The following is a 20131-nucleotide window of genomic DNA, read 5'->3' as shown; positions in this document are numbered from 1 at the left end:
TCTTTCCCTCTCTGAACCTTTTTCTGCTGTGGGAAAAATTTAAAATTTCACCTTGTAACAAACTGGTCGCTTTCACATGATTGAGTCTGAAAATTCACAGAAAAATCTTCTCCCCCACCAACAGTTGATTCTTCTCTTTGTGGAAAGAGACCCATAAAGCATTTTTCTCAGAAATTGCACAAATAACCTTTTTTTGCTGTTTTTTTGTGGGGGGTTTTGCATGTGTATTTTATTACCTGATGTGTCTTGGTCTTTTGATACCTTGCTCCAAATAAAGTTATATAACAGGAACACTGATGCATAATTTACCTTAAAAGAGCTGGTTTAGAAAGTCATGCTTAGGCCTTAACTAGATGCTGGGTCATTTAGCTGAATGATATATTTTCTTTAAAATTGCATAATTCAGGAATATCATAGCGCAGCCTAAGGGCCAGATGCAGCCCATAGAATTTTCATATGGTTTTTCATATGGTCTTTTCTTTTAATGTGAACGGGAGATCTCCTGTGGCCTAGGATGCCAGCCAAAGTTTTAATGCAAATATGTATCACCTGGAAGAACTGTCACCTCTTCCAAACCCAGGAATACCCCTCTGTCTACTGTTTCTGAAATCCAAAGGGAGAGAAGTTTGACCCTATTGTCCCCTCTGTTTTTTCGTCCTTTCAGCTCCATCTCTAAGTGCATTTTACTTAGAATGCATTAACAAAGAGTTTTTTTGAGTGAACATCATTGAATTTCACATACTGCAGCAACTCAAAAGCACTCCAATCAATTCTGTAACGGTTCAGCTCAAAAGAAATTAGATTCCAACTGTACTTAGTTTCAGAAAGCATCAACATATGAGATGTAAAAGCTTCAGGAAGAGACACGTTGCATATCCAAGCTTGTTCCAGGCTCAGTGTGGAAGGCAGCTGGGATAGCAGCACCACAGCAGACACACCAGGATTCTTCCCAGTGAAACTCAATGCCCGCTAAAATGTAGTACTCTTTGTAAGTGGCCTCGTGTTGCAGTGATAGCAGTTACTGTACCTCTGGCAGGTAAGAAGTAGGGCTGTGCCAACAGCTTGCTTAAAAAACTTTACTCCAGAAATCCTATTTAATGCTGTTTGAATGATTTATGATTGATCACAGGCTGACATTAGGTTTACAAAGCCACCCTCCTTCTGCCATCATCACAGGCACCTCCTTCGAACCCCTACTCTCCATGCCTCTTCCCGCCTTCCCCCAGTCACCTGCCTCAAGTCTTTGGTTGCTAGGTAGCCTGCTTTCTCTTCTATTGTCATCTTAGTTCTGAGCTGGTGCTGCTGCCTTCAGGAAATGCTGGGTTGCTTCTCCTGCAGCAGGGTCCTATGGGGGCTGCCAGGTAAGAGTCTATCTTTCTATGTCAAAGGTGGGGGAAGGGGCAGGATAGACCTCTCTCTCCAAATAGCCTAATGGGATCAGGGAAATGTGCCATTACCCACTGCATTTAGGAAGGGATTCATTATCTTCCCTGAAGATGTAGTGAGGGACTCTCCAGGGATTTGTATGGAGCACATCTTTGAGCACAGTACGATGGAGTTAATTAGCATTATTATCCCTGGTAGCAAAGGTAGTGAATTGAAACGTGGAGCTTTTAGTGACTTATCCAGAGACATAAGGCAGGTGGCTTTGAGAGTTAGGAAACCAGGAATTCCAATGCCCAATCTTGCTTTGATCTTTATTGGCCATTCTGCTTATATATATGTATATCTGTTGTCAGAGTTGGTTTATTCTATATGTGATATATTTAGATTATAGGGATGTTAACAACTGATAAAGAGTTCCATCATGGAACAAAAAGTTATCAGACATGCTTCGACTAGAACAGAGTGCCTTTTTAAATTCCAAGGCAGACCATGCTTTAGCCACCATGCTGTTCAGCTTCTGAATAACAGTCCTGGGAATCCACAGGTATTCATTTACCCACCAGAGGGCACCAGAAATGTGACAGAGAGGTATTTTTTAGCCATGTTAGTCTGAAGGCAAGCAGAAGCCAGGGCAGCATATAACATAGATGCTAATGTAGATGTTTTGTCATAACATCTGGCAAACAGGTTGTTGCTTACAAAAGCTCATGTCTGTCTGAACTAGTTAGTCTTTAAGGTACCACCCTGCTCTTCCTTCTGCATAAATGTGACAAAAACCTCTATTATTGAATGGCTGTAATCTTTGTACTAAATCTATATTGATGCTTTCAGTATCAAATAAATGGAGTTCCCCTGTTCAGATCAAACTCTGGGAGATTTTCAGTTAGTGAAAAGGAGGCATAGTACTCTTTGTTTTGCTTCTTCAGCAAGCAGGAATCATAGAAAATTAGGGCTGGAAGGGACATCAGGAGGTCATCTAGTCCAACCCCCTGCTCAAAGCAGGACCATCCTCAATTAGAACATCCCAGCCAAGGCTGTGTCTAGCTGGGTCTTTAAAACCTGTGAGGATGGAGAGTCCACAACCTCTCCGGGTAACCTGTTCCAGTGCTTTACTACCCTCCTAGTGAGGGAATTTTTCCTAATATCCAACCTAAACTTCCCTTGCTGCAACTTGAGACCATTGCTTTGTCATCTATCACCACTGAGACCAGTTTAGCTCCATCTTCTTCCAAACCCCACTTCAGGTAGTTGAAGGCTGCTATTAAATTCCCTGTCTCCTCTTCTCTAAACTAAATAAGTCCAATTCCCTCGGTCATTCCTCATAAGTCATGCACCCCAGTCCCCTCACCATTTTTGTTGCCCTCTGCTGGACTATCTCTAGTTTGTCCACATCCTTTCTGTAGTTGGAGGCACAAAACACAACACAGTACTCCAGATGTGATCTCACCAGTGCTGAATAGAGGGGAATAATTATTTTCCTGCTGGCAACACTTCTACCTATGCAGCCCAGTATGCTGTTAGCTTTCTTGGAAACAAGGGCACACTGTTGGCTTATATTCAGTTTATTGTCCAATTCAGTTTATTGTCCACAGGTCCTTTTCTGCAGAGGTGCTGCTCAACCAGTCAGCCCCCAGCCTGTGCCAGTGCATGGGATTGTTCTGTCCTAAGTGCAGGAATTTGCCTTGTCCTTACTGAACCTCATGACATTTTTTTTTTTGCCTAGCCCTACCCTCCAGCATATCTACCACTCCCCACAGTTTGGTGTCATCTGCAGACTTGCTGAGGGTGCACTATATGCCATCTTCCAGGTCACTGATGAAGATATTCAACAAAACTGGCCTAGGACTGACCCTTGGGGCACTCCACTTGATACCGGCTGCCAACTACACAGTGAGCCATTGATTACTACCCTCTGAACTTGATGCTCCAGCCAGTTTTCTGTGCACCTTACAGTACATTCATCCAGCCCATACTTCCTTAGCTTGCCTGCAAGAATGCTGTGGGAGACGATATCAAAAGCCTTGCTAAAATCAAGGTAGACCACATCCACTGGTCTCCCCACATCCACATAATCATAGAAAGCAATCAAGTTGGTCAGGCTTGACTTGCCCTTGGTGAATCCATGCTGACTCTTCCTAATCACCTTCTTCTCCAAGTGCTTAGAAATGGATTCCTTAAGGGATCTGCTCCATAATTTTTCTGGGAACTGAGGTGAGGCTGATTGGTCTGTAGTTCCCTGGATCTTCCTTTTTCCCTTTCTTAAATACGGGTGCTATATTTTTGCTTTTCCAATCATCTGGAACCTCTCCCCATCACCATGAGTTTTCATAGGTGATGGCCAGCGGCTCTGCAATCACATCAGCCAACTCCCTCAGAAACCTTGGGTGCATCCCATCCGGCCCCATAGACTTGCATATATCCAGCTTTTCTAAATAGTCCCTAACCTGCTCTTTCACCATTGTTAGTTGCTCACCTCCTCCTCAAACTGTGCTGCCAGGTACAGTAGTTTGGGAGCTGACCTTGCCTGTGAGACTGAGGTGAAAAAGGCATTGAGCACTTCAGCCTCTTCTGCATCCTCTGTCACTAGGTTGCCTCTCCCATTCAGTAAGGGACCCACACTTTCCCTGATCTTCCCTCTGCTGTTGACATACTTGTAGACACCCTTCTTGTTACCCTTCACATCCCTTGCTAGCTGCAACTCCAGTTGTGCTTTGGCCTTCCTGACTTCATCCCTGCATGCCCCAGCAATACTCTTATACTCCTCCCTAGTTTATCCAAGTTTCCATTTCTTATAAGCTTCCTTTTTGTGATTTAGTTTACTGAAGAGTTCCCTGCTAAGCCAAACTGGTCTTTTTCCATACATGCTAGTCTTCCTGCACATCAGGATGGATGGTTCCTGCACTGTTGGTAAGGCTTTAAAGTACAGCCAGCTCTTCTGGACTCCTCTCCCCCTCAGACTGGCTTCTCCCGGCATTCTGCCCATCAGTTCCCTGAGTGAGTCAGAGTTTGCTTTTCTGAAGTCCAGGTCCTTACTCTGCTGCTCTCTTTCCTTCCTGTCCTCAGGATACTGAACTCAATCATCTTGTGGTTGATGCCCAAATTGTCATCTGCGAGTACATTCCCCACCAATTCTTCCCTGTTCATGAGCAGCAGGTCACAAGGACCATGGCCCCTTGTTGGTCTCTCCAGCACTTGCACCAGGAAGTTGTCCCCAGTATTCTCCAAGAACTTCCTGGATTGCCTGCGTGCTGCTGTATTGCCCTTTCAGCATATGCCAGGGTAATTGAAATCCCCCATGAGAATTAGGCCCTGTGATGGGGAAACTTCAGCTAGCTGTTTGAAGAAAGCCTATTCCACCACTTCTTCCTGGTCTGGTGGTCTGTAGCAGACCCTCACCACCACGTCACCCTTGTTGCTCCCTCCTCTGACCCTAACCCAGAGACTTTCAATAGGCCTATCTTCAGTTTCATACTGAAGCTCTGAGCAATCACATGGCTCTTTTATATAAAGGACAATTCCTCCTCCTTGTTTCTCCTGCCTGTCCTTCCTGAACAGTTTGTACCCATCCATGACAGTGCTGCAGCCATGTGAACTCCCACCAAGTCTCTCTTATTCCAATCACATCATAGTTCCCTGAGTGTGTGAGGACTTCCAATTTCTCCTGCCTGTGTTCCAGGCTCCGTGCATGCATGTACAGGCACCTGGGGTAACTAGTTGATTGCCCTGATTTCTCCTGGACAATGGGAACACCTCTCCTCTTGCCCCCTCCGGTTTGCTCTTCCTCCTGGTCACCCACTTCTCCACTTACCTCAGGGCTTTGGTCTCCATCCCCTGAGCTTGCTGGGATAGCTTTGTGGGGTTAAGGAGGGGTATTATTCTCTTTGTGGAAGGAGATCAGGAGACAGAAGTAGAAATGGAAAGAGACAGGAGGAGAGTTGCTTGGAACTGAGGTTGCTTGCTCACAAAGTTTTGATGGGAATCCCGACCCCCAGAGGAGAATGGGGACATGATGTAACTGAACTACACTTTCAGTAAATCTCCACAGTGACATGGGCAAATATAAATATCTTGGTTTCTGGCTTTTTTAAAAAAATTTTGAATGTTCATTTTCCCCCCTGAAAACAGAAAATTTTCATTAACAGCAGATGCTCTCACAAAATAACTTTTTAAAATTAAAAAACCCAGTTTCCACTGAAAAATAGTTTTGATGAAAAATGTTGACCAGTCCCAGATTTTACATATTTGTTTAAATTGGTACAATTGAGGTATAGCCACCCCACCTTCACTACTCCATTTGAACCAGCACAGTGAGTCATTCAGTAGTGCTCTTTTTCTGACTGGTCTCTAAGGCCGTGTGTAGACGAAACGAGGGGCATGTGTGCATGACACTTTAAAGAGGGCTAAATGCTTTTGCACTGCTTTGATGTTGTTGGTGTTTGCGTGCCTTGGTGGCATATTGCGTATTAATTCCAGCCGCTGTTGGAAATTTGGTGGCATAATGCACCTTAAATGACCTGGGGTACAGCAAACTAAAACTCCTCCAAGGAGTTTTAGTTTGCTGCCCCTACAGCCATGGAACGAAGCACCAGGCTCCGTGTGGCTCTGCAGGAAGCTCTGCAGGCAGCCTGGCAGCCGCCTGGGAAAGCAGTCTCCACCCAAGAAAAGTGGCAAGCCTAATTTTTTTTTTTATTCCCACCCCTCAAGAGCCTGGCTTCCTGCCTGAGCTGTGCAGGGGCCCAGTGCTTCCCTCTGCAGTTGTGGTGCCCCCCAGGACCGCCTGAGCCAGTTGCCTGTGGGCAGGTGCTGCCTGGGGCAGGGTGCGGGGCACCGCTGCTGTGGAAGGAAGCACCGGTCCCCCTGGTAGCCCAGGGACCACTCCGCCTGCTGGCAGCTCACCCTCCCCTCCTCCTCCTCCCCCTCCCGCTGCCAGAGAGGCAGGTAAGTCTGGGCTGTGTGCACAACACAGGGGTTTACTTTGCTTTACATTGAATTGGTGGGTTTAAAAACCCACCACTTCAATTTAGGGCACCCGTTTTGTCTACACACAGTCCTGCTGTGATTCTGAATATGTTTGCTTCTTTGTGTTGCTTTAATTTCTGAATGTGCTTTGAAGCACAAAGAAGCAAATATGTTAAATCAAGAAGCATCCAATCCAGTATTGTTTCTAACTAGGTTGTATAGCCTGAATCCAACAATGTCCTGACTGACAATTCACTTTGCAATATAGGTTAGAAGAGGAGACAGCAACAAAAATGGGGCATCATGTATCAGCATATGCTTAAAAAACAACTCCGGAGATGATGGTCTTGTACACTTTCTAATTGTAATTGTAGTACAGGAATTATTCTATAACTATGGAAGCAAAGCTGTTGTTTGTCCCTTTTACAGACCTGGGAGACATCTATCCTGAATATCCTCTTGTTGACCTTATTGAGTTAACTTTCATGTGTTTAGAAGGTCATGGAAAAAATCATTAATATTAGGTTGGTTCAGTGGTTGAAAGGCAGTAAGTATTTTCTGCTTATCACACTGAATTTTTGAAAGGACTTTAAATCGCTTGATATGTTTATCTTTTGAAATCAAAAAGGCACTTAGTGAGAGAGATTTTGTATTTTATTTTAGTTTTAGGAAAGACTTGGTGTATACTCTGAAGTTTGGGGACTGTTATTCTCCAAGTTATAAAGCAAAAATCACAAAATTCTGAAGTCTGACTTCCAACCACAGGGTTAATTTGGCCATTCTCTCTGTCCTTTGTCTCATAGTATACCTCAGTATGATATTAGACACAGTATATTAGTGTACCCATTTATTCACAAACTAGACATAGAACATTCTACATTTATGCCATAGATTTTGATTAATGGCCAGATACTGTTAATATAAGAGGATGTAGTAAGGACTGCAGTGGCTTCAATGAGGTTACAGTTAAACATGAAGTGGTGTCTGCAGAATTGTATCATAAGGACGTTCAGGGCTGAGCCCCAATATAGCTAAAAGAATAATGGGGTTTTTGTAGCTTTTGACTAATTCCTTAACTTCCTTAATTATAAAACCTTAACACTACATTTGCACAGAATCCTTTCTGCATTTTATAAATGAAAGACGCATTCATCAAAACTCGGTACTAATTCTGAAGCTACTTCAAGTAAAAATCCTTTGATTGTTTAAAACAGAACTGCAAAAAAGCATTTACTACATTGTTGGAGATGTATAAAATGTCATCTCTAGTTTCTGTGAATGTTTGAAATCAGGTTTGGGTTGAGTGGCCGCAGCCTGGGTCTTTAGACAGGTAAAACAAAGGAAGCAGATCTACTCATGGGTGAAGAGAAATTTCCCATGTTCAGAAATGCACACATTTCTAGTGGTATACATCTCTCATTTAAAAAGCTTACTGTTTTTCTAGCAGGAATATAATCTAATCCTAGGCATAAACTTTTATATTCCTAGATGTATTTTTGTGATGCCTTTATTGCTGTATATTATTACCAGAAGATGTAAAGATAAAAATATTGTGTGTGTAAGAAGAGACTGTTAAAGAAGACAAAGAATGAAACATTAAAAATGAAATCGGAAGTTGACAATGTGCATCATTTCATTTACTAAGATGTTAGTGAACATAAATGATTTCTGACAGTATATTTGTTAGAAGGGTATAATGCTAGCTATTCTAAGCAGCTCAGGTTCTACTTCCTTTGGAGAATTTTGCAGACCAATCTTGCAAACCAGAATAGACACAAAATGTCCAAACAATACTTGTGAATATGCCCTGGTATGGGGGAATTACCTTTTGGGACCATTCCAAATTGATTTGAAGTTTAGAAAATTAATGCAAGAGTTATTTGGGGGATTTTTTTTTAAATCCATATAATTATATTGCTAGGGAAATGCCCTGATTCTCAGAAACGGAGTAATTTTTGTTAGGGCAGTCAATAAATATTTTCCATCACTTTGACCTGATTCTGTGAACACCTACATGCATGCACTTACCTTCATGCAGGTGAGTGGCCCTATTGAGTTCCATAGGCCTGTTCACTTACACTTGCATAACTTTGGGCCTGATGCACAATCAAACCAAGTCAACAGAAATGACCCTGTTAATCTCAATGTGGTGTGGCAAAAACCCTTTGCCCGTGACTCTCTGCAGTATCATAAAAAACCCAAACTATATCTATAGAAATATAATTGATGAAAATAAGAGTTGAGAAAATTCATCCTTTTCAGTATGATACTAGTAGAAATTAACTGAGAAGGAAAATTTAGAGATTGCTTGGTTGAAGGAGAATAAAACCCTTAACTTTTAAAAAGTGGCCAGGGATTTTCAGATATATATTTATTTTCCAGTTTGATTGAGACTGCATGAAAAATTCATTTTTTGAGGAAAAAAAATGCAGTTTTTGAGGGCATTCGCAAGCATGGTATGTTCACCATGTGGATAGGCCTAGCATGTCAAATTAGCAGCCTATACCCCTGACAGGCCAGTAAACTTGATTTTAAAGCACCAAACATGCCCAAGGGAATGCTTTTGTGTGTGGATGGGGATTCGAGTTAATTTTATGTGAAGTCAAGCTCTAAGCTGTGCTGGAGCTGTCCTGAAGGAGGCTACAGTAGTGGTAAACCTTACTTTCCCCATTTTCTATCACAGGAGTGCTGCAAGGATTAATTTGCTGATCTCTGAAGAGAACGATGGAAATTAATTCAGGCCCCAATCTTGCAATCTAATACATACAGGCAGCTTGTTGTGCCCTTGCAGGTTTTTATAAAGCTAAGACGGCTTTACACATGAACAACTATCTGCCCATGCCCTTCAGAATACAGGGTCAGGGCCTAAGCATTATTATTTTTATCAGTAATCCTGAGCATCAATTTAATCCATCTCTTTGTTTCTATTTATTAGAAACTTCTCCCATACTCCTCCTAAAATTTAGGGGAAAAGTCTGTTGTAGATGTATAGAAATTAAGGCCCATACCTCCTCAGATTTATATATATTTAACTGTAAAATCAGAAAATATAGGATTATTGAATGGGATTGTGCACCATGCAAAGCATTAAGTATATGTATATTTTTGAGTCTTATGTCCTGCAGAGTGTAGCAGTATTGGGACCTGTCATATTCTCACTGAGCCATATGCATCTAGTTTGGGAGGCTGGGAAGCAATTTCTATCTGTGCAGGTGAATCTGTTGGCTAATGAATTGTGAAAATAATGCTGTTGCTACTACCTACTCATTGGAAATCAAACCTAGCTAAGGCAAAGGCACAGCAAAGCTATTGCAGCTTAGTAATTACTTTTGTCCTAGAAAATGTGTGGCTTTTGTGACTTAAAGCCTTCCAATTTTTTTTTAAAAACAAACTGCACATCCCACCTGTTTTATTTTTTCTAGAAAAAATGTGAAATTCATTAGTATGTGGTGAAAGCATTGTAACAATGTCATTTTGATTTAAAATCTGTTTTAAATCTTAAAATTATGGAGCCAAAGTCTTACCTACAAATAGTCTTGCTGTTATGAGTATGAGGCAGACTGTCAACATTATTTGAACCTGTCTAGTTTTACTAGTTTAATTTTCTTTGTTAGCAGCATCAGTTGAAAACAAAATGAAAAAAGGTAAGAAGTGAGAGAAATAGGTTATTAACACAGCAGGCCAAATTCTGCACACTTCAGTGCCAGTGACTTGGGAAACTCTGGATCTGGTTAAGCCAGAGGCTTAGGCGATGTCAGGACTGAGGACTCCTTTAATCTCCTGTACCTTACTGTAGGTGGAGTAGCCTATTTCTGCTGTTGCTTTCTGTGCTACAGGACATTGCTTCTTTTTTGTTATTGTTATATATTATAACAATAATAATAATAATAATATTGTTATTTTGAACGTCACTTTGTCTCCTTACATCTTCTGTTCTTTTAGACTGCATATTCTGTTAACTCCTACGATTTCTTTCAAATTTCTTATTCTTCTGTCCTAAATTAAATTGGTTCCTTTCACAGAACCTGGGGTACAAATAGCATATTTCCTGTGTTTAATGAGAGCAGTAAGCCAATCCTGCATGTTGCAGACCTAGAAGCCTTAATCATGTGGTCTCTATACCAAATAAAATACTTCTCCTTAGGTTGCTCAGTGAGGGGCTGAATTTTCAGGACAGATTGAGCTTGGGCTTTTCCACCTAGTGCTGATCATATCTCTTACCTTTCCCATGTACTTGATAAATGTACAAATATTTTAAAGCAAAGGCTCTTTTTAGAGTTTGACTTTAAGCAGCATTTAATACTCTAAGAACCTTTCCAGGTACAAAGTAACTGAAGCAGAATTGGAAGTGGGTCTCATTTTGGCTTCTTATGGTCATTCATCCTTATCTCAGACTGGAACAGGACTGATTTGGGATTCTTTTTCTTTGTGAGTGGCTTCTCACAGGGGTGAACACCAGGACTGTGCAAAGCTTTGGTAGCCGATTCGATTTGGAGGAGATTCGGCCCAATTCGGTGACCAAATATCCGAATCCAAATCGAATCAGGAAACCAAGTAAAAGCTCTGAGTCAAATTGGAAGCCTCTGAATTGATTTGGAAAAGATATGGCTTCCAGCTGTAAGTCAGTTGTGGTGGGGGGAGGGAAGGGGCATGGGGGAGAGAAGGATTGGGGCTGGGGCTGGGACAAGCTGCCCAGCTGGGGTGGGAGGGTGTAGGATGTGAGCGCAGCAAGGAAGGAAGGCAAGGACCTATTAGTAAAAGAAGCAATTCCCTCTCAGATTTTTTTTTTTTTTCTTTATGGCTCAAGAATTTTCCACTGTTTTTTGGCTGGTGAAAGATTTGTCATCTGAGGAGAATTTTCTACCAAAATATAGTCCAAGTGGAAGATTCTCATAGGTAAAATAAAACAAGGTAACAATGTTGCTATGGGTATAATAAATTTTAGATAGCAATTTAATTTCACTTCTTTGCATTTGATGTTAAATTAAGGTGGGAATATTGCCAAGGACTGAAATAGTAGCAGGGTTGTGGGTTGGTGAGACTTCCTCTTGGAAAACTCCAGAATGTCCTTTCTTCAGAAAGTTTTTGGTAGCTTAGTCCTTTGATTTGTAACAACTGGGATGCTTTTCATTGCGGGCAAAATATATATTTCTTCTCTGAGATATAAGGAATAAATGTATGTTAATCCTGGAATGAGATCCCCTGAAAAGTGTCTGCTAGAGGAGGGAGCTAGGACTAGATTTAAAACTACAGTTAAATTTTGTTAGTTCTCCTCAACAACACAAAGGCCAGAAAAATGTTGGAAAATAGCTAAGCACAGGGGAACCCTGCTGACAGTAGCTCATTCTGGAAGGTGTGCTCTTGCTCTTTGGTCCAAATGTCCTTTTTCTCAGCTATGATCCAACTGGAGCAGGGAGCTCAAGCACATGCACTGGAATAGGACTTATGCAATTAATTGGATCTGTTCTGCTTTGCAGTTGGCTAAACTGTTCAAAGTATTATTCTGAAAATGGGCTACATACAAATGACACCTTCTCATTCAACATATTTTCTCTATGTGCATAGACAGAGTCTGACCTCTTCATCTGAGTGATTAAGAAATAAGTTTTTCCTATAGTTTTACCTGTCATTAGTCCTACAGAACTACCTGGGGTGGAGCCAGAATTTTTCCATGTATATTTTCCTCAGAATCTTCTATGCAATTTCAGTTCCAGATCCAGTACCTGACACCTGTACCTGACCCCTTGGTGGTGGAGTCTATACAGCTGTCAATGAGGTACAGTTTCAAGACCGGGAAGGTGCGCAGGTTTAAATCAGGATAGAACTGAGCCTGCAGAAGCGTTAATTATTAGTGATAATGCAAAAAGAGGGTAGGACACTGTTTCATTTGTAGAATTCAGGTTCAGTTTTCAGGTCAGAACCAGAATTGTAATGTGAATATCTGATCTTACAGTCTTTACTCAATATGAGCAGCTTCAGTGAAGCCAAGCCCAAGTAAACTGTCTGTGTTGCACTCTTTGGCCGGTGAGTTTGTAAACTCTGTACATAAAATGCTATTTTTGTTTCACAATGTTTCCTTTCTCCTTCGTTTACTAGATGTTTGTTGCCGAGGAGAATGTGGATTTTCGGATACATGTGGAGAATCAGACAAGAGCAAGGGATGATGTAAGCAGGAAGCAGCTTAGACTCTATCAGCTGTACAGCAGGACAAGTGGAAAACACATCCAAGTGCTAGGCAGGAGGATCAGTGCCAAAGGAGAAGATGGAGATAAATATGGTAAGAATGTTTTCTGTGACCAGCAAGGTTCCAGTAAAAAAAAGAGTTTGAAATCAATATGTTTTGATGAGAACAACAGAAAGACGCAAGGCAAACCCAAAAGGTAAAAGAAGAACTCTTGAAGGGTAGGGATGAAGAATTTTCCATATCCAATTAGGCCTATTTGGCTATTAGGTCCTCCAGTGATGTTTCAGAGAATGCTCCATCTATTTATCCAGCTGTATCCCATTCAAGGGGGAAAATTTCTCAGTATCTTACAGAAGTGCAGCTCACTGGCAGCGACATGTTGACAATTAAAAAAAAATATACTGTCCCAAACTTAGCTGATTTTTTTAATGCCATTGCAACCTGAACTATAGCCCTGACTTTCAGAGGTTGAAAACTTTCTGAGCAACCTTGGGCCAAATTTTAAATGAGTCTCAGCTGACTTGAGTGATTGCTCTTCCTCATCTTAGGTTCTGGGGAGAAATTTATATTTAAGCTAAAAGCAAGTGGATGTTACAAGTTTTGGCTGAATTTTACTTTGGGCTTTGGGGTTGTTTGCAGTCCCAAGCTCAACTTGAAGCTCAGGGATGTGTGAAGCAAAAGAACTGAAAGTAACAAACTAAGCTTTCTTCATACTGAAATGGTTGAACTCCCTGTAGCTCAGCACTGGAGCTGGCTACCTGTATTTTAACTTATGCCAGGGATTTATAAAAGAAATGTTGCTGTGAAATTGAATTAGAAAAACTGTTTGGAAAATTATTTTTTCCTTTATACTCTCTAGCATGTTTTTAGTCAGCTTGGCATCCTTGAAAGGGATTTAGGGCTGGATACTTGAAGTTACCCAGTGCTATTCCCAGCTCCCATTGGACTAAATTGGAGTTCTGAGTAAAGCATTGTAGGATCAGATCCAAAGGATCAAAAAGCTAGTCTAATGAGCCCAGCATTGTAGTTTTCTCCAAGCTGCACCAAGTGGGCTGTAGCAGAACATAAAACCACCTGGAAAGTAGAAGCACCTTATTTACTGTTGTCCCATATCTGGCCCTTAGATGAACATTACTTTAGAAATTCATGAGTATACACTGCCTGTGTGACTGTATATGACAGATTTCATGTACACGAACTGTGATATGGGCCAAAGAAAGAACCTTGCAGAAAATTATTTACTCTCACAGGGAACCTATGGAGAGGGGATTTGTCATATCAGACCTAGGTGTCATTTGTGTCTTTGAAGAACTAGTTTTGATAGTTTTAGGGAAATGAGACAAGTCCTACTGTGTGGCCAAAGCCCTAGTCTGTTCTGCAGCATGCTCATTATACCTAACAAAGGCTTTGTGAGGGTGCTTATAAATGCTGTGCTTTGCTTTTCCAAAATTTCTCAGGAGAATGGGAGAGGAGAATCCCAGTTAGGTGCTCATATAACACTATTTGGCTGCTTTTGTCCTCTTTCTGGTCTCTGTCATGAATGCACGGTCTCTTTTGAAAGCTCTCCACAATCCCAAATATGAGCTCTACATTCTAGAAGAGGGGATGCTGATGTCCCATTTGGAAACTATGCTATGACTGGCATGTCCAGCTCTACCAGCTGTATGGCAGCAGGGAGCTCTGCACTCTTTCAGGTTTCTTCTCATCATGCTCCGAGGACATCCTCTGCAGAATTCTGCAGTCTCCCACTTTGAAGCCCCAGCTTATCTTCAGTTTCTGAAATATCCCTCTGACCTCAAATGGATGGACCCTGGCCCATCTTCTCTGACTGCTAAAACTAAGCCTCCCTGGTTTGCCCAGCCTTCTGATTCTCTCACCTGTAGTAGTGCTGAGGGGGTTATGGAAATCTATTCATCATCATACATGGTACAGGCATGCTCAAAGCATAAATGGGAAGAGAGTGAGTGGGGCTCGAGTATCCAGGATGTGGCCCATGCAGTGCTGCTGGCTGTGATAATGAAGGGGTGGGGGATGTCAGAGTCACTGAGGTGGTGAACCATCTGTGTTACAGCCAGCACTGGCTACAAAGACAAGGACACAGGATTCATTATTTTGAAGGAGCTCCTTCCCCCAGGGGCACTATTATGGAGTATCCTTTGATCAGGACCAGAGAGAGATTTAAACCAGATCTCTGGATCTAAACAGTTGACTTTAGATCCAAATCGAAATATTGCAGAGTAAAGAGGTACTATTCCTCTTGTCCACCAGTTGGCTGTTTTTTTTCTAAGAACTTTATTAACAAATCCAACTTATCAATAAATTTAACATTGAAAGATACACCAACCATTTGAAGATGCATCCAAGGCAGGGTGTGAATGGGGCACCAAGAGTGGCCCTCGGGGAGCCCGCACCACTGCCGGTCCCTCAACAGCAACTGCAGCAGTTGCAACTGCTGTCCAAATGAAGAGACAGGGCAGATAAAACTCCTTTCTATCTCTTCTCTCTTCTCTTCTCCCCCCAAAAACTCTCCAGTAGTTAGCATAATTCCCCTCCCCCCCTTTCTTCCCAGGGCATTGAAAGAGCTTGCTATGCCTCTGGTTTGAGTTGATGGTAAATTTTTGAGTTTCTTCAAGTCTAAATATAATCTGCTTAATAATTCATCCCCTTTTCTCCTCAGGAGTTGGCTGCTCTTGCCACACATACACTCTTCTTTCCTCTCTCATCATTTCTGAATTTGGCCCTGTAAATCAGAACCAGGATTAAAATTTGGGAGCTTCTGATTCCTAATGCCATCTTTATTTATTTTTAAGGAAGCGATTCTCAGCCAGGGTGTTGTGGCACCCTGGAATCCATCGTGTCAAAAACATTTTGACCTGTTGTCATCTTTCTGATTCTTTGCCATAGAAGAATTGCTCTATTATTTTTCTGTGGTCAAGAAATGTGTGTGAGCTAAAAGCTGGCATTCTTTATGGGTGCCTTAAGAATAACAAGTGGTATCTTGAGTCTAATGAGGTTGGACTGCTACTAACTGCTATTCTAGGGCATGTTGCTACTATTGTAGGGGATAGTCCTCTAACTCCACATCACTAGTTAGAACAGAAAGAAGAAATAATGTTAACGCAGAAAGTAAACAGGGGCCACAGGGGAGAGATGGAGTCATATCCAAGGATCAATTTGGAAGGGAGGGTGTCTGCAAAGTTGTGACAAAAACTGGAAAAGGTGCTTGAGGAAGTAGAACAGGAGTTGACTTCAAACATGTATTATGCCCTCCAGGTTACATAAAAAGCCCAAACAGGTTGTCATAGGTGTATCCTTAATTGTTATAAATTGTCATTGCCACAGCCTTAATTGTTCTAAATTCCCTGTGCAAATCTGCTGGTTAGTGCAATGGCAACTGTTGTGGGCACAAGTCTGGAAGAAGAAGGTAGGAGTTATCTCTGGGGAAATGTGCAATACTGTGTGTGTTCCTAAGCATGCCTCCAACCACTGAATTTATTGTATCACTTCTGAGTGCATGCATACATGTACAGTATTCCCTGACCTAGATGAGTGAATTCTTTCACTCTATGTACCAGTAGACACTCTGATCTTCTAAATGAGCAACAGTTTTTCACTTGGAAGATTGCTTAATGCAAAGATGTCGAGAGAAGTGAAATCAAGTCTGAGTCAGTGAGGTGGTGGTTTCAAAGCTATAGCCTCAGTGATTAGCACAGCACAATTACCATAGAGCTGCTCTTAGTAAAAGAAAGCTGCGAATGTGGTGACATGAAATTCCAAACAGAGGGTACAAGTGCAAATTCTGATGTGGGCAAAATGGCCAACATAATTTGGATGTATAATTCTGGGTTTGCACAAAGGGGCCTTAACTCAGAGACCAGGATCTGACCCTCTGTGTCCAATTTATTAAACGGAGAATTAAAACTGTTAATAGAATTAATGGAGTCAATTTAATCCTTTTAGTCAGATGAATTTTATCCCTTCTTCAATGTATGGGAATCCATTTCAACAGATAAGTCAATTATCAGACTAAATTACATCTAATAATAATGCCTACCACTTGCAGAAACACTAATTAATCTAAATATACTTACCTATCTCACAAAAGCGGGCAGGGGAGATTTAAAGCTTAATTGATGTTCCTGACGTGCTCTGAGACCCTTAGATAAAAGGTGATATACATGTGCAAAATATTATCTCTTAAAAGACCATAAACTACTTAATTTTTACTTTAGTATCTTTTAATCTACTCTGAGGTAGTTTGCTCTAGCTTGGAAAAACAATATTCTTATTACAAGCTTAGTACTTCTTTACCAGGTGTCTAAGTGGCTGTTTTCATTCAGAAAATGGAAGGAGGGGGAAAAAACCCTCAAGAAAGAAAAGAAAAAACAACAATTAATGTGCTTGCCAAAAAAGGGAACTGGAACCTTTATATTCTATCTCAGATAAATGGTACAGATAGGAAAGATAGAGATCAATGACCTGAAACACTAGAGCTCTCTAATTTATTTTCATTTCACAGAAGGCAGAAGACATTCTATACTGTTTGTTCACTATCTTTGTGTCCGGTTCACTTGGTGTGATGCAGCTCTCTAGGCTGGGTTCAAGGTACTTTGGCTCATCTGTATTTCACAGCTGTGTGATTTTGTTTTAAAGTATATTTGTCACGGTCTAATGCTACGCTGTGGAGGAGTTTAAAGGTATATCCATGAGAAGTTACTTTCTACACTGCTTGTGTGGCATGTCTGCCACTGGTTGTCCATCCTGGCTGATGGGTTCCTCCCCAGAGATGCCTGTCTTTTTAGAGCTATGAGAATTTTAATGTATGTAGGGCATAATTAATTCCTATGTGGAGGGTCAGATCAAGATCTATATGCTACATAAGCCCTCAAAATAGAGATTTAAAGGAAGCAAAAATGGTATTCTGTGCTTGCCCTCTGCACTTGAATAAATTTTAGCTATACTGAGTAAGCCGTTTGGGATCCTTAGAGAAGGAATGTGCTATATGTAGATGAGTCGTCATCTTTATTATAGTTTACTGTCTCATAGTGCTGTCCTCTAAAGCACAATAAATATTTCACTAGCCTGACCCCTTTGTGAAAATACTCTCTAATTAGCATTCCAGTTTATAATAATGCTTTGAGCTAATTGTATGTTTGTATCTGCCCTAAAAGGGCTGCTGTGCTTAGATTTGGAGTCTCTCATCTTAATTCTTTGTTCAGGCACCAAACACTTTTTAAATTTCAAGCCTCTCTAAGGGCCTGATACTAAGCCACTGAAGTATCTTGTAAGATCCTCACTGACTTCAGTTGCTGTGTGCCTTGCCAGCATCTTCCTCTGTTTTTCAGGGAGTCTCAGCCTAAGTGCTACCACTTGCCTCATGTATGTCATTGTGATGCAGAGAATAATTGGGTCTTTTGCTCTGAAGTTTAAATCCAGTCCTGAATTCCACTTGGAGATTCATAGGGAGCCAGAGCAGCTCTTCCCAAATTTTTTCCAGTTAGATCTCCAATTTGGTGCAACTCATAAAGTGGTGACTATTCATGTGCCTGTTCATGAGCTGTTTCCTATTTAATTCATGGGGTTATAAGAGAAAGTGCAGTACCTCTGTGGGCATTTTTACCTGACAGTGGGTGTATTTACTTGAGACAATTACCGCGGAGTTGACTAATTAACTCCACAGTGAACTCTTGCATTTATACATGTGGCCCTATTAGGCTGCAGGAAACTAATTAAATCTGTAGCAGAATAGTACTTGTATTTACAAGTACTATCCTGCTGTGGAGTTTTTAATCCACAGCAGTACACGTGTAGATGATGATGCAGCTGGCTGGGGCACAAGGGTGCTTCAGTATGGGGGCTGCTTGAAGCCTTACACTGAAGCACCCTCATGGCCCAGCCAGCACCTCTGCAACACGTTGAGCTGGGTCAGAGCAGCCCCAGGCTGGCAGACTGGCCCCTCATGCCCCCTGCCAGCTGGGGCTGCTCCAACTTAGCTCAAGGTTCTGCGGTCCTGGGTGCACATGTAAATGTGGCACCTGGGAGCAATGAACTCACGGCGGATTTTCTTGTATTGCATTAATATGCACATGTAGATGTGCCCAGTAAGATCTGAACTGCAGTGGGTTACCCCTGAATGAAACCGGGCTAAATTGCCCCGGTTTAGTTTTAATTTACTGCAGGATAGCAGCCAGTACAGAGATAGTTACTGAAGAGCAGCTGAGGCATGGTAAGTCCCCATCCTCTGTTAATTATGGCCTTGGGAGAAGTAGGGGCTCTTTGGGGCTCACAACCCTACTCATATGCTCTATGATCTCTAGTTTGGGAATCGTTATCTTTTCATACTGAATTAATGTGCTGATTGAGCAGTTCTTTGGGCTTGACTGCCTGATAGCTAATCTAGAAATCCTTAAACTCATTTCACTAATGAATCCCATTTGTTCTAACTCAAAATCTGGAAACAAATATAAAATACCATTGCCATTGTGCCCCACCTTTAGCAAGTCATTCCCTTCTCTCAGTATTTCTGGTACTTTAACAGCCTTGGGAAAACCAATTAACCCTTCTCCTTCCTCCTATAGTTGAAATCGACTATAGTTCCCCTGAGAATAGGGGTGAGGGGAAGGAAAGGAGATGAAAACTACTTCTTGTGCCTGGAAGGCACAGAGTTAGTATTTACTTACTAGAGGGGAGGCAATATCCCAAATAGTTACTGTGGCTAGTTACATACAGACACCTTTCCATAGGCATAACTTACAAGCTTAACCTTTAGAAATCTGCTTTGCTTCCCAAGAGCCAGGTATATGCAAAAAAAAATAAGGGCCCGTCTGTCTTAGTACATATCAGCAAATACTCTGAATGAGCTGTGATTTGCTCAGTAATTTATTCAGCCAAACCATCAGGATGGCTGTTTCCTATTTAAACTAGGTATTGCTGCCTCCAGTCTCTTCCCATTACAGTTTTGACATGACAACAAGACAAATAATTTTTTTTAAAGACCTTTTATCTTCTAAACCATTTATTTTCACTTACTTAGCCTGGGGGCAGAGCTGACCTCAGCATAGCGATGATCATTCACCGTGGCAGCTGTACAGTCATACAGGGCCATGTGATTGGGCTAAACCAAGGAAGCCTTCGCTGTCCAGCTGCTATGCTGTCTCTTTTTTTTTTTGCACAACATCCACTGATTGCTTTTTTGTAATGTCTTCCCTTCTCATTTGGGTGGTGCAAGCGTCCGGTGGCAAAGTTTTCCTTTGAAAATGGGTGAGGAGACATTGAGTGTGACAGGGCAGCTGGATGAATTGGAAACAGTGCAAGCAGGCTCCTTGCTTTGTTAAAGCACTAATAGTAAGGCTGTTGCTGGACCTCCCAGGATTCTCTGGGCAACGAGAGGGCTTGATTACCATCACCTTAGATTCTGTTCTGAAAGGTTCAGCAACCGTTTCAAATATGCTGTAATTGTCTTATATAAGAACCATCTGTACAATTTTTGTTTTTGTTTTTTTTTCTCTTTCCTATGTTCTGTCTTTGTGCCAAGGTAGAGGGAAGTTCTATTTAGGACAGATGAGGAGTAAAAAGCAAGGCTATGAAAAATCTATTTCAAAT

The 20131-nt window shown here is 41.6% G+C and overlaps 1 protein-coding gene across 1 annotated transcript in view; it reads left to right on the top strand.

Annotated features, from left to right (window-relative positions):
• Positions 1-20131, top strand: part of FGF18 (fibroblast growth factor 18) — a 112931-nt gene that overhangs the window by 37880 nt on the left and 54920 nt on the right. The window contains exon 3 of the mRNA XM_025206172.1: positions 12442-12622. Coding sequence (XP_025061957.1) covers positions 12442-12622 — 181 coding nt within the window. The remainder of the gene's footprint in view (positions 1-12441; positions 12623-20131) is intronic.

Source organism: Alligator sinensis, unplaced genomic scaffold (genome assembly GCF_000455745.1).
Source record: "Alligator sinensis unplaced genomic scaffold, ASM45574v1 scaffold156_1, whole genome shotgun sequence".
NCBI lineage: Eukaryota > Metazoa > Chordata > Crocodylia > Alligatoridae > Alligator > Alligator sinensis.
The sequence above is the reverse complement of the archived record's forward strand: the minus strand, read 5'-3'. Positions and strand labels throughout refer to the sequence as shown.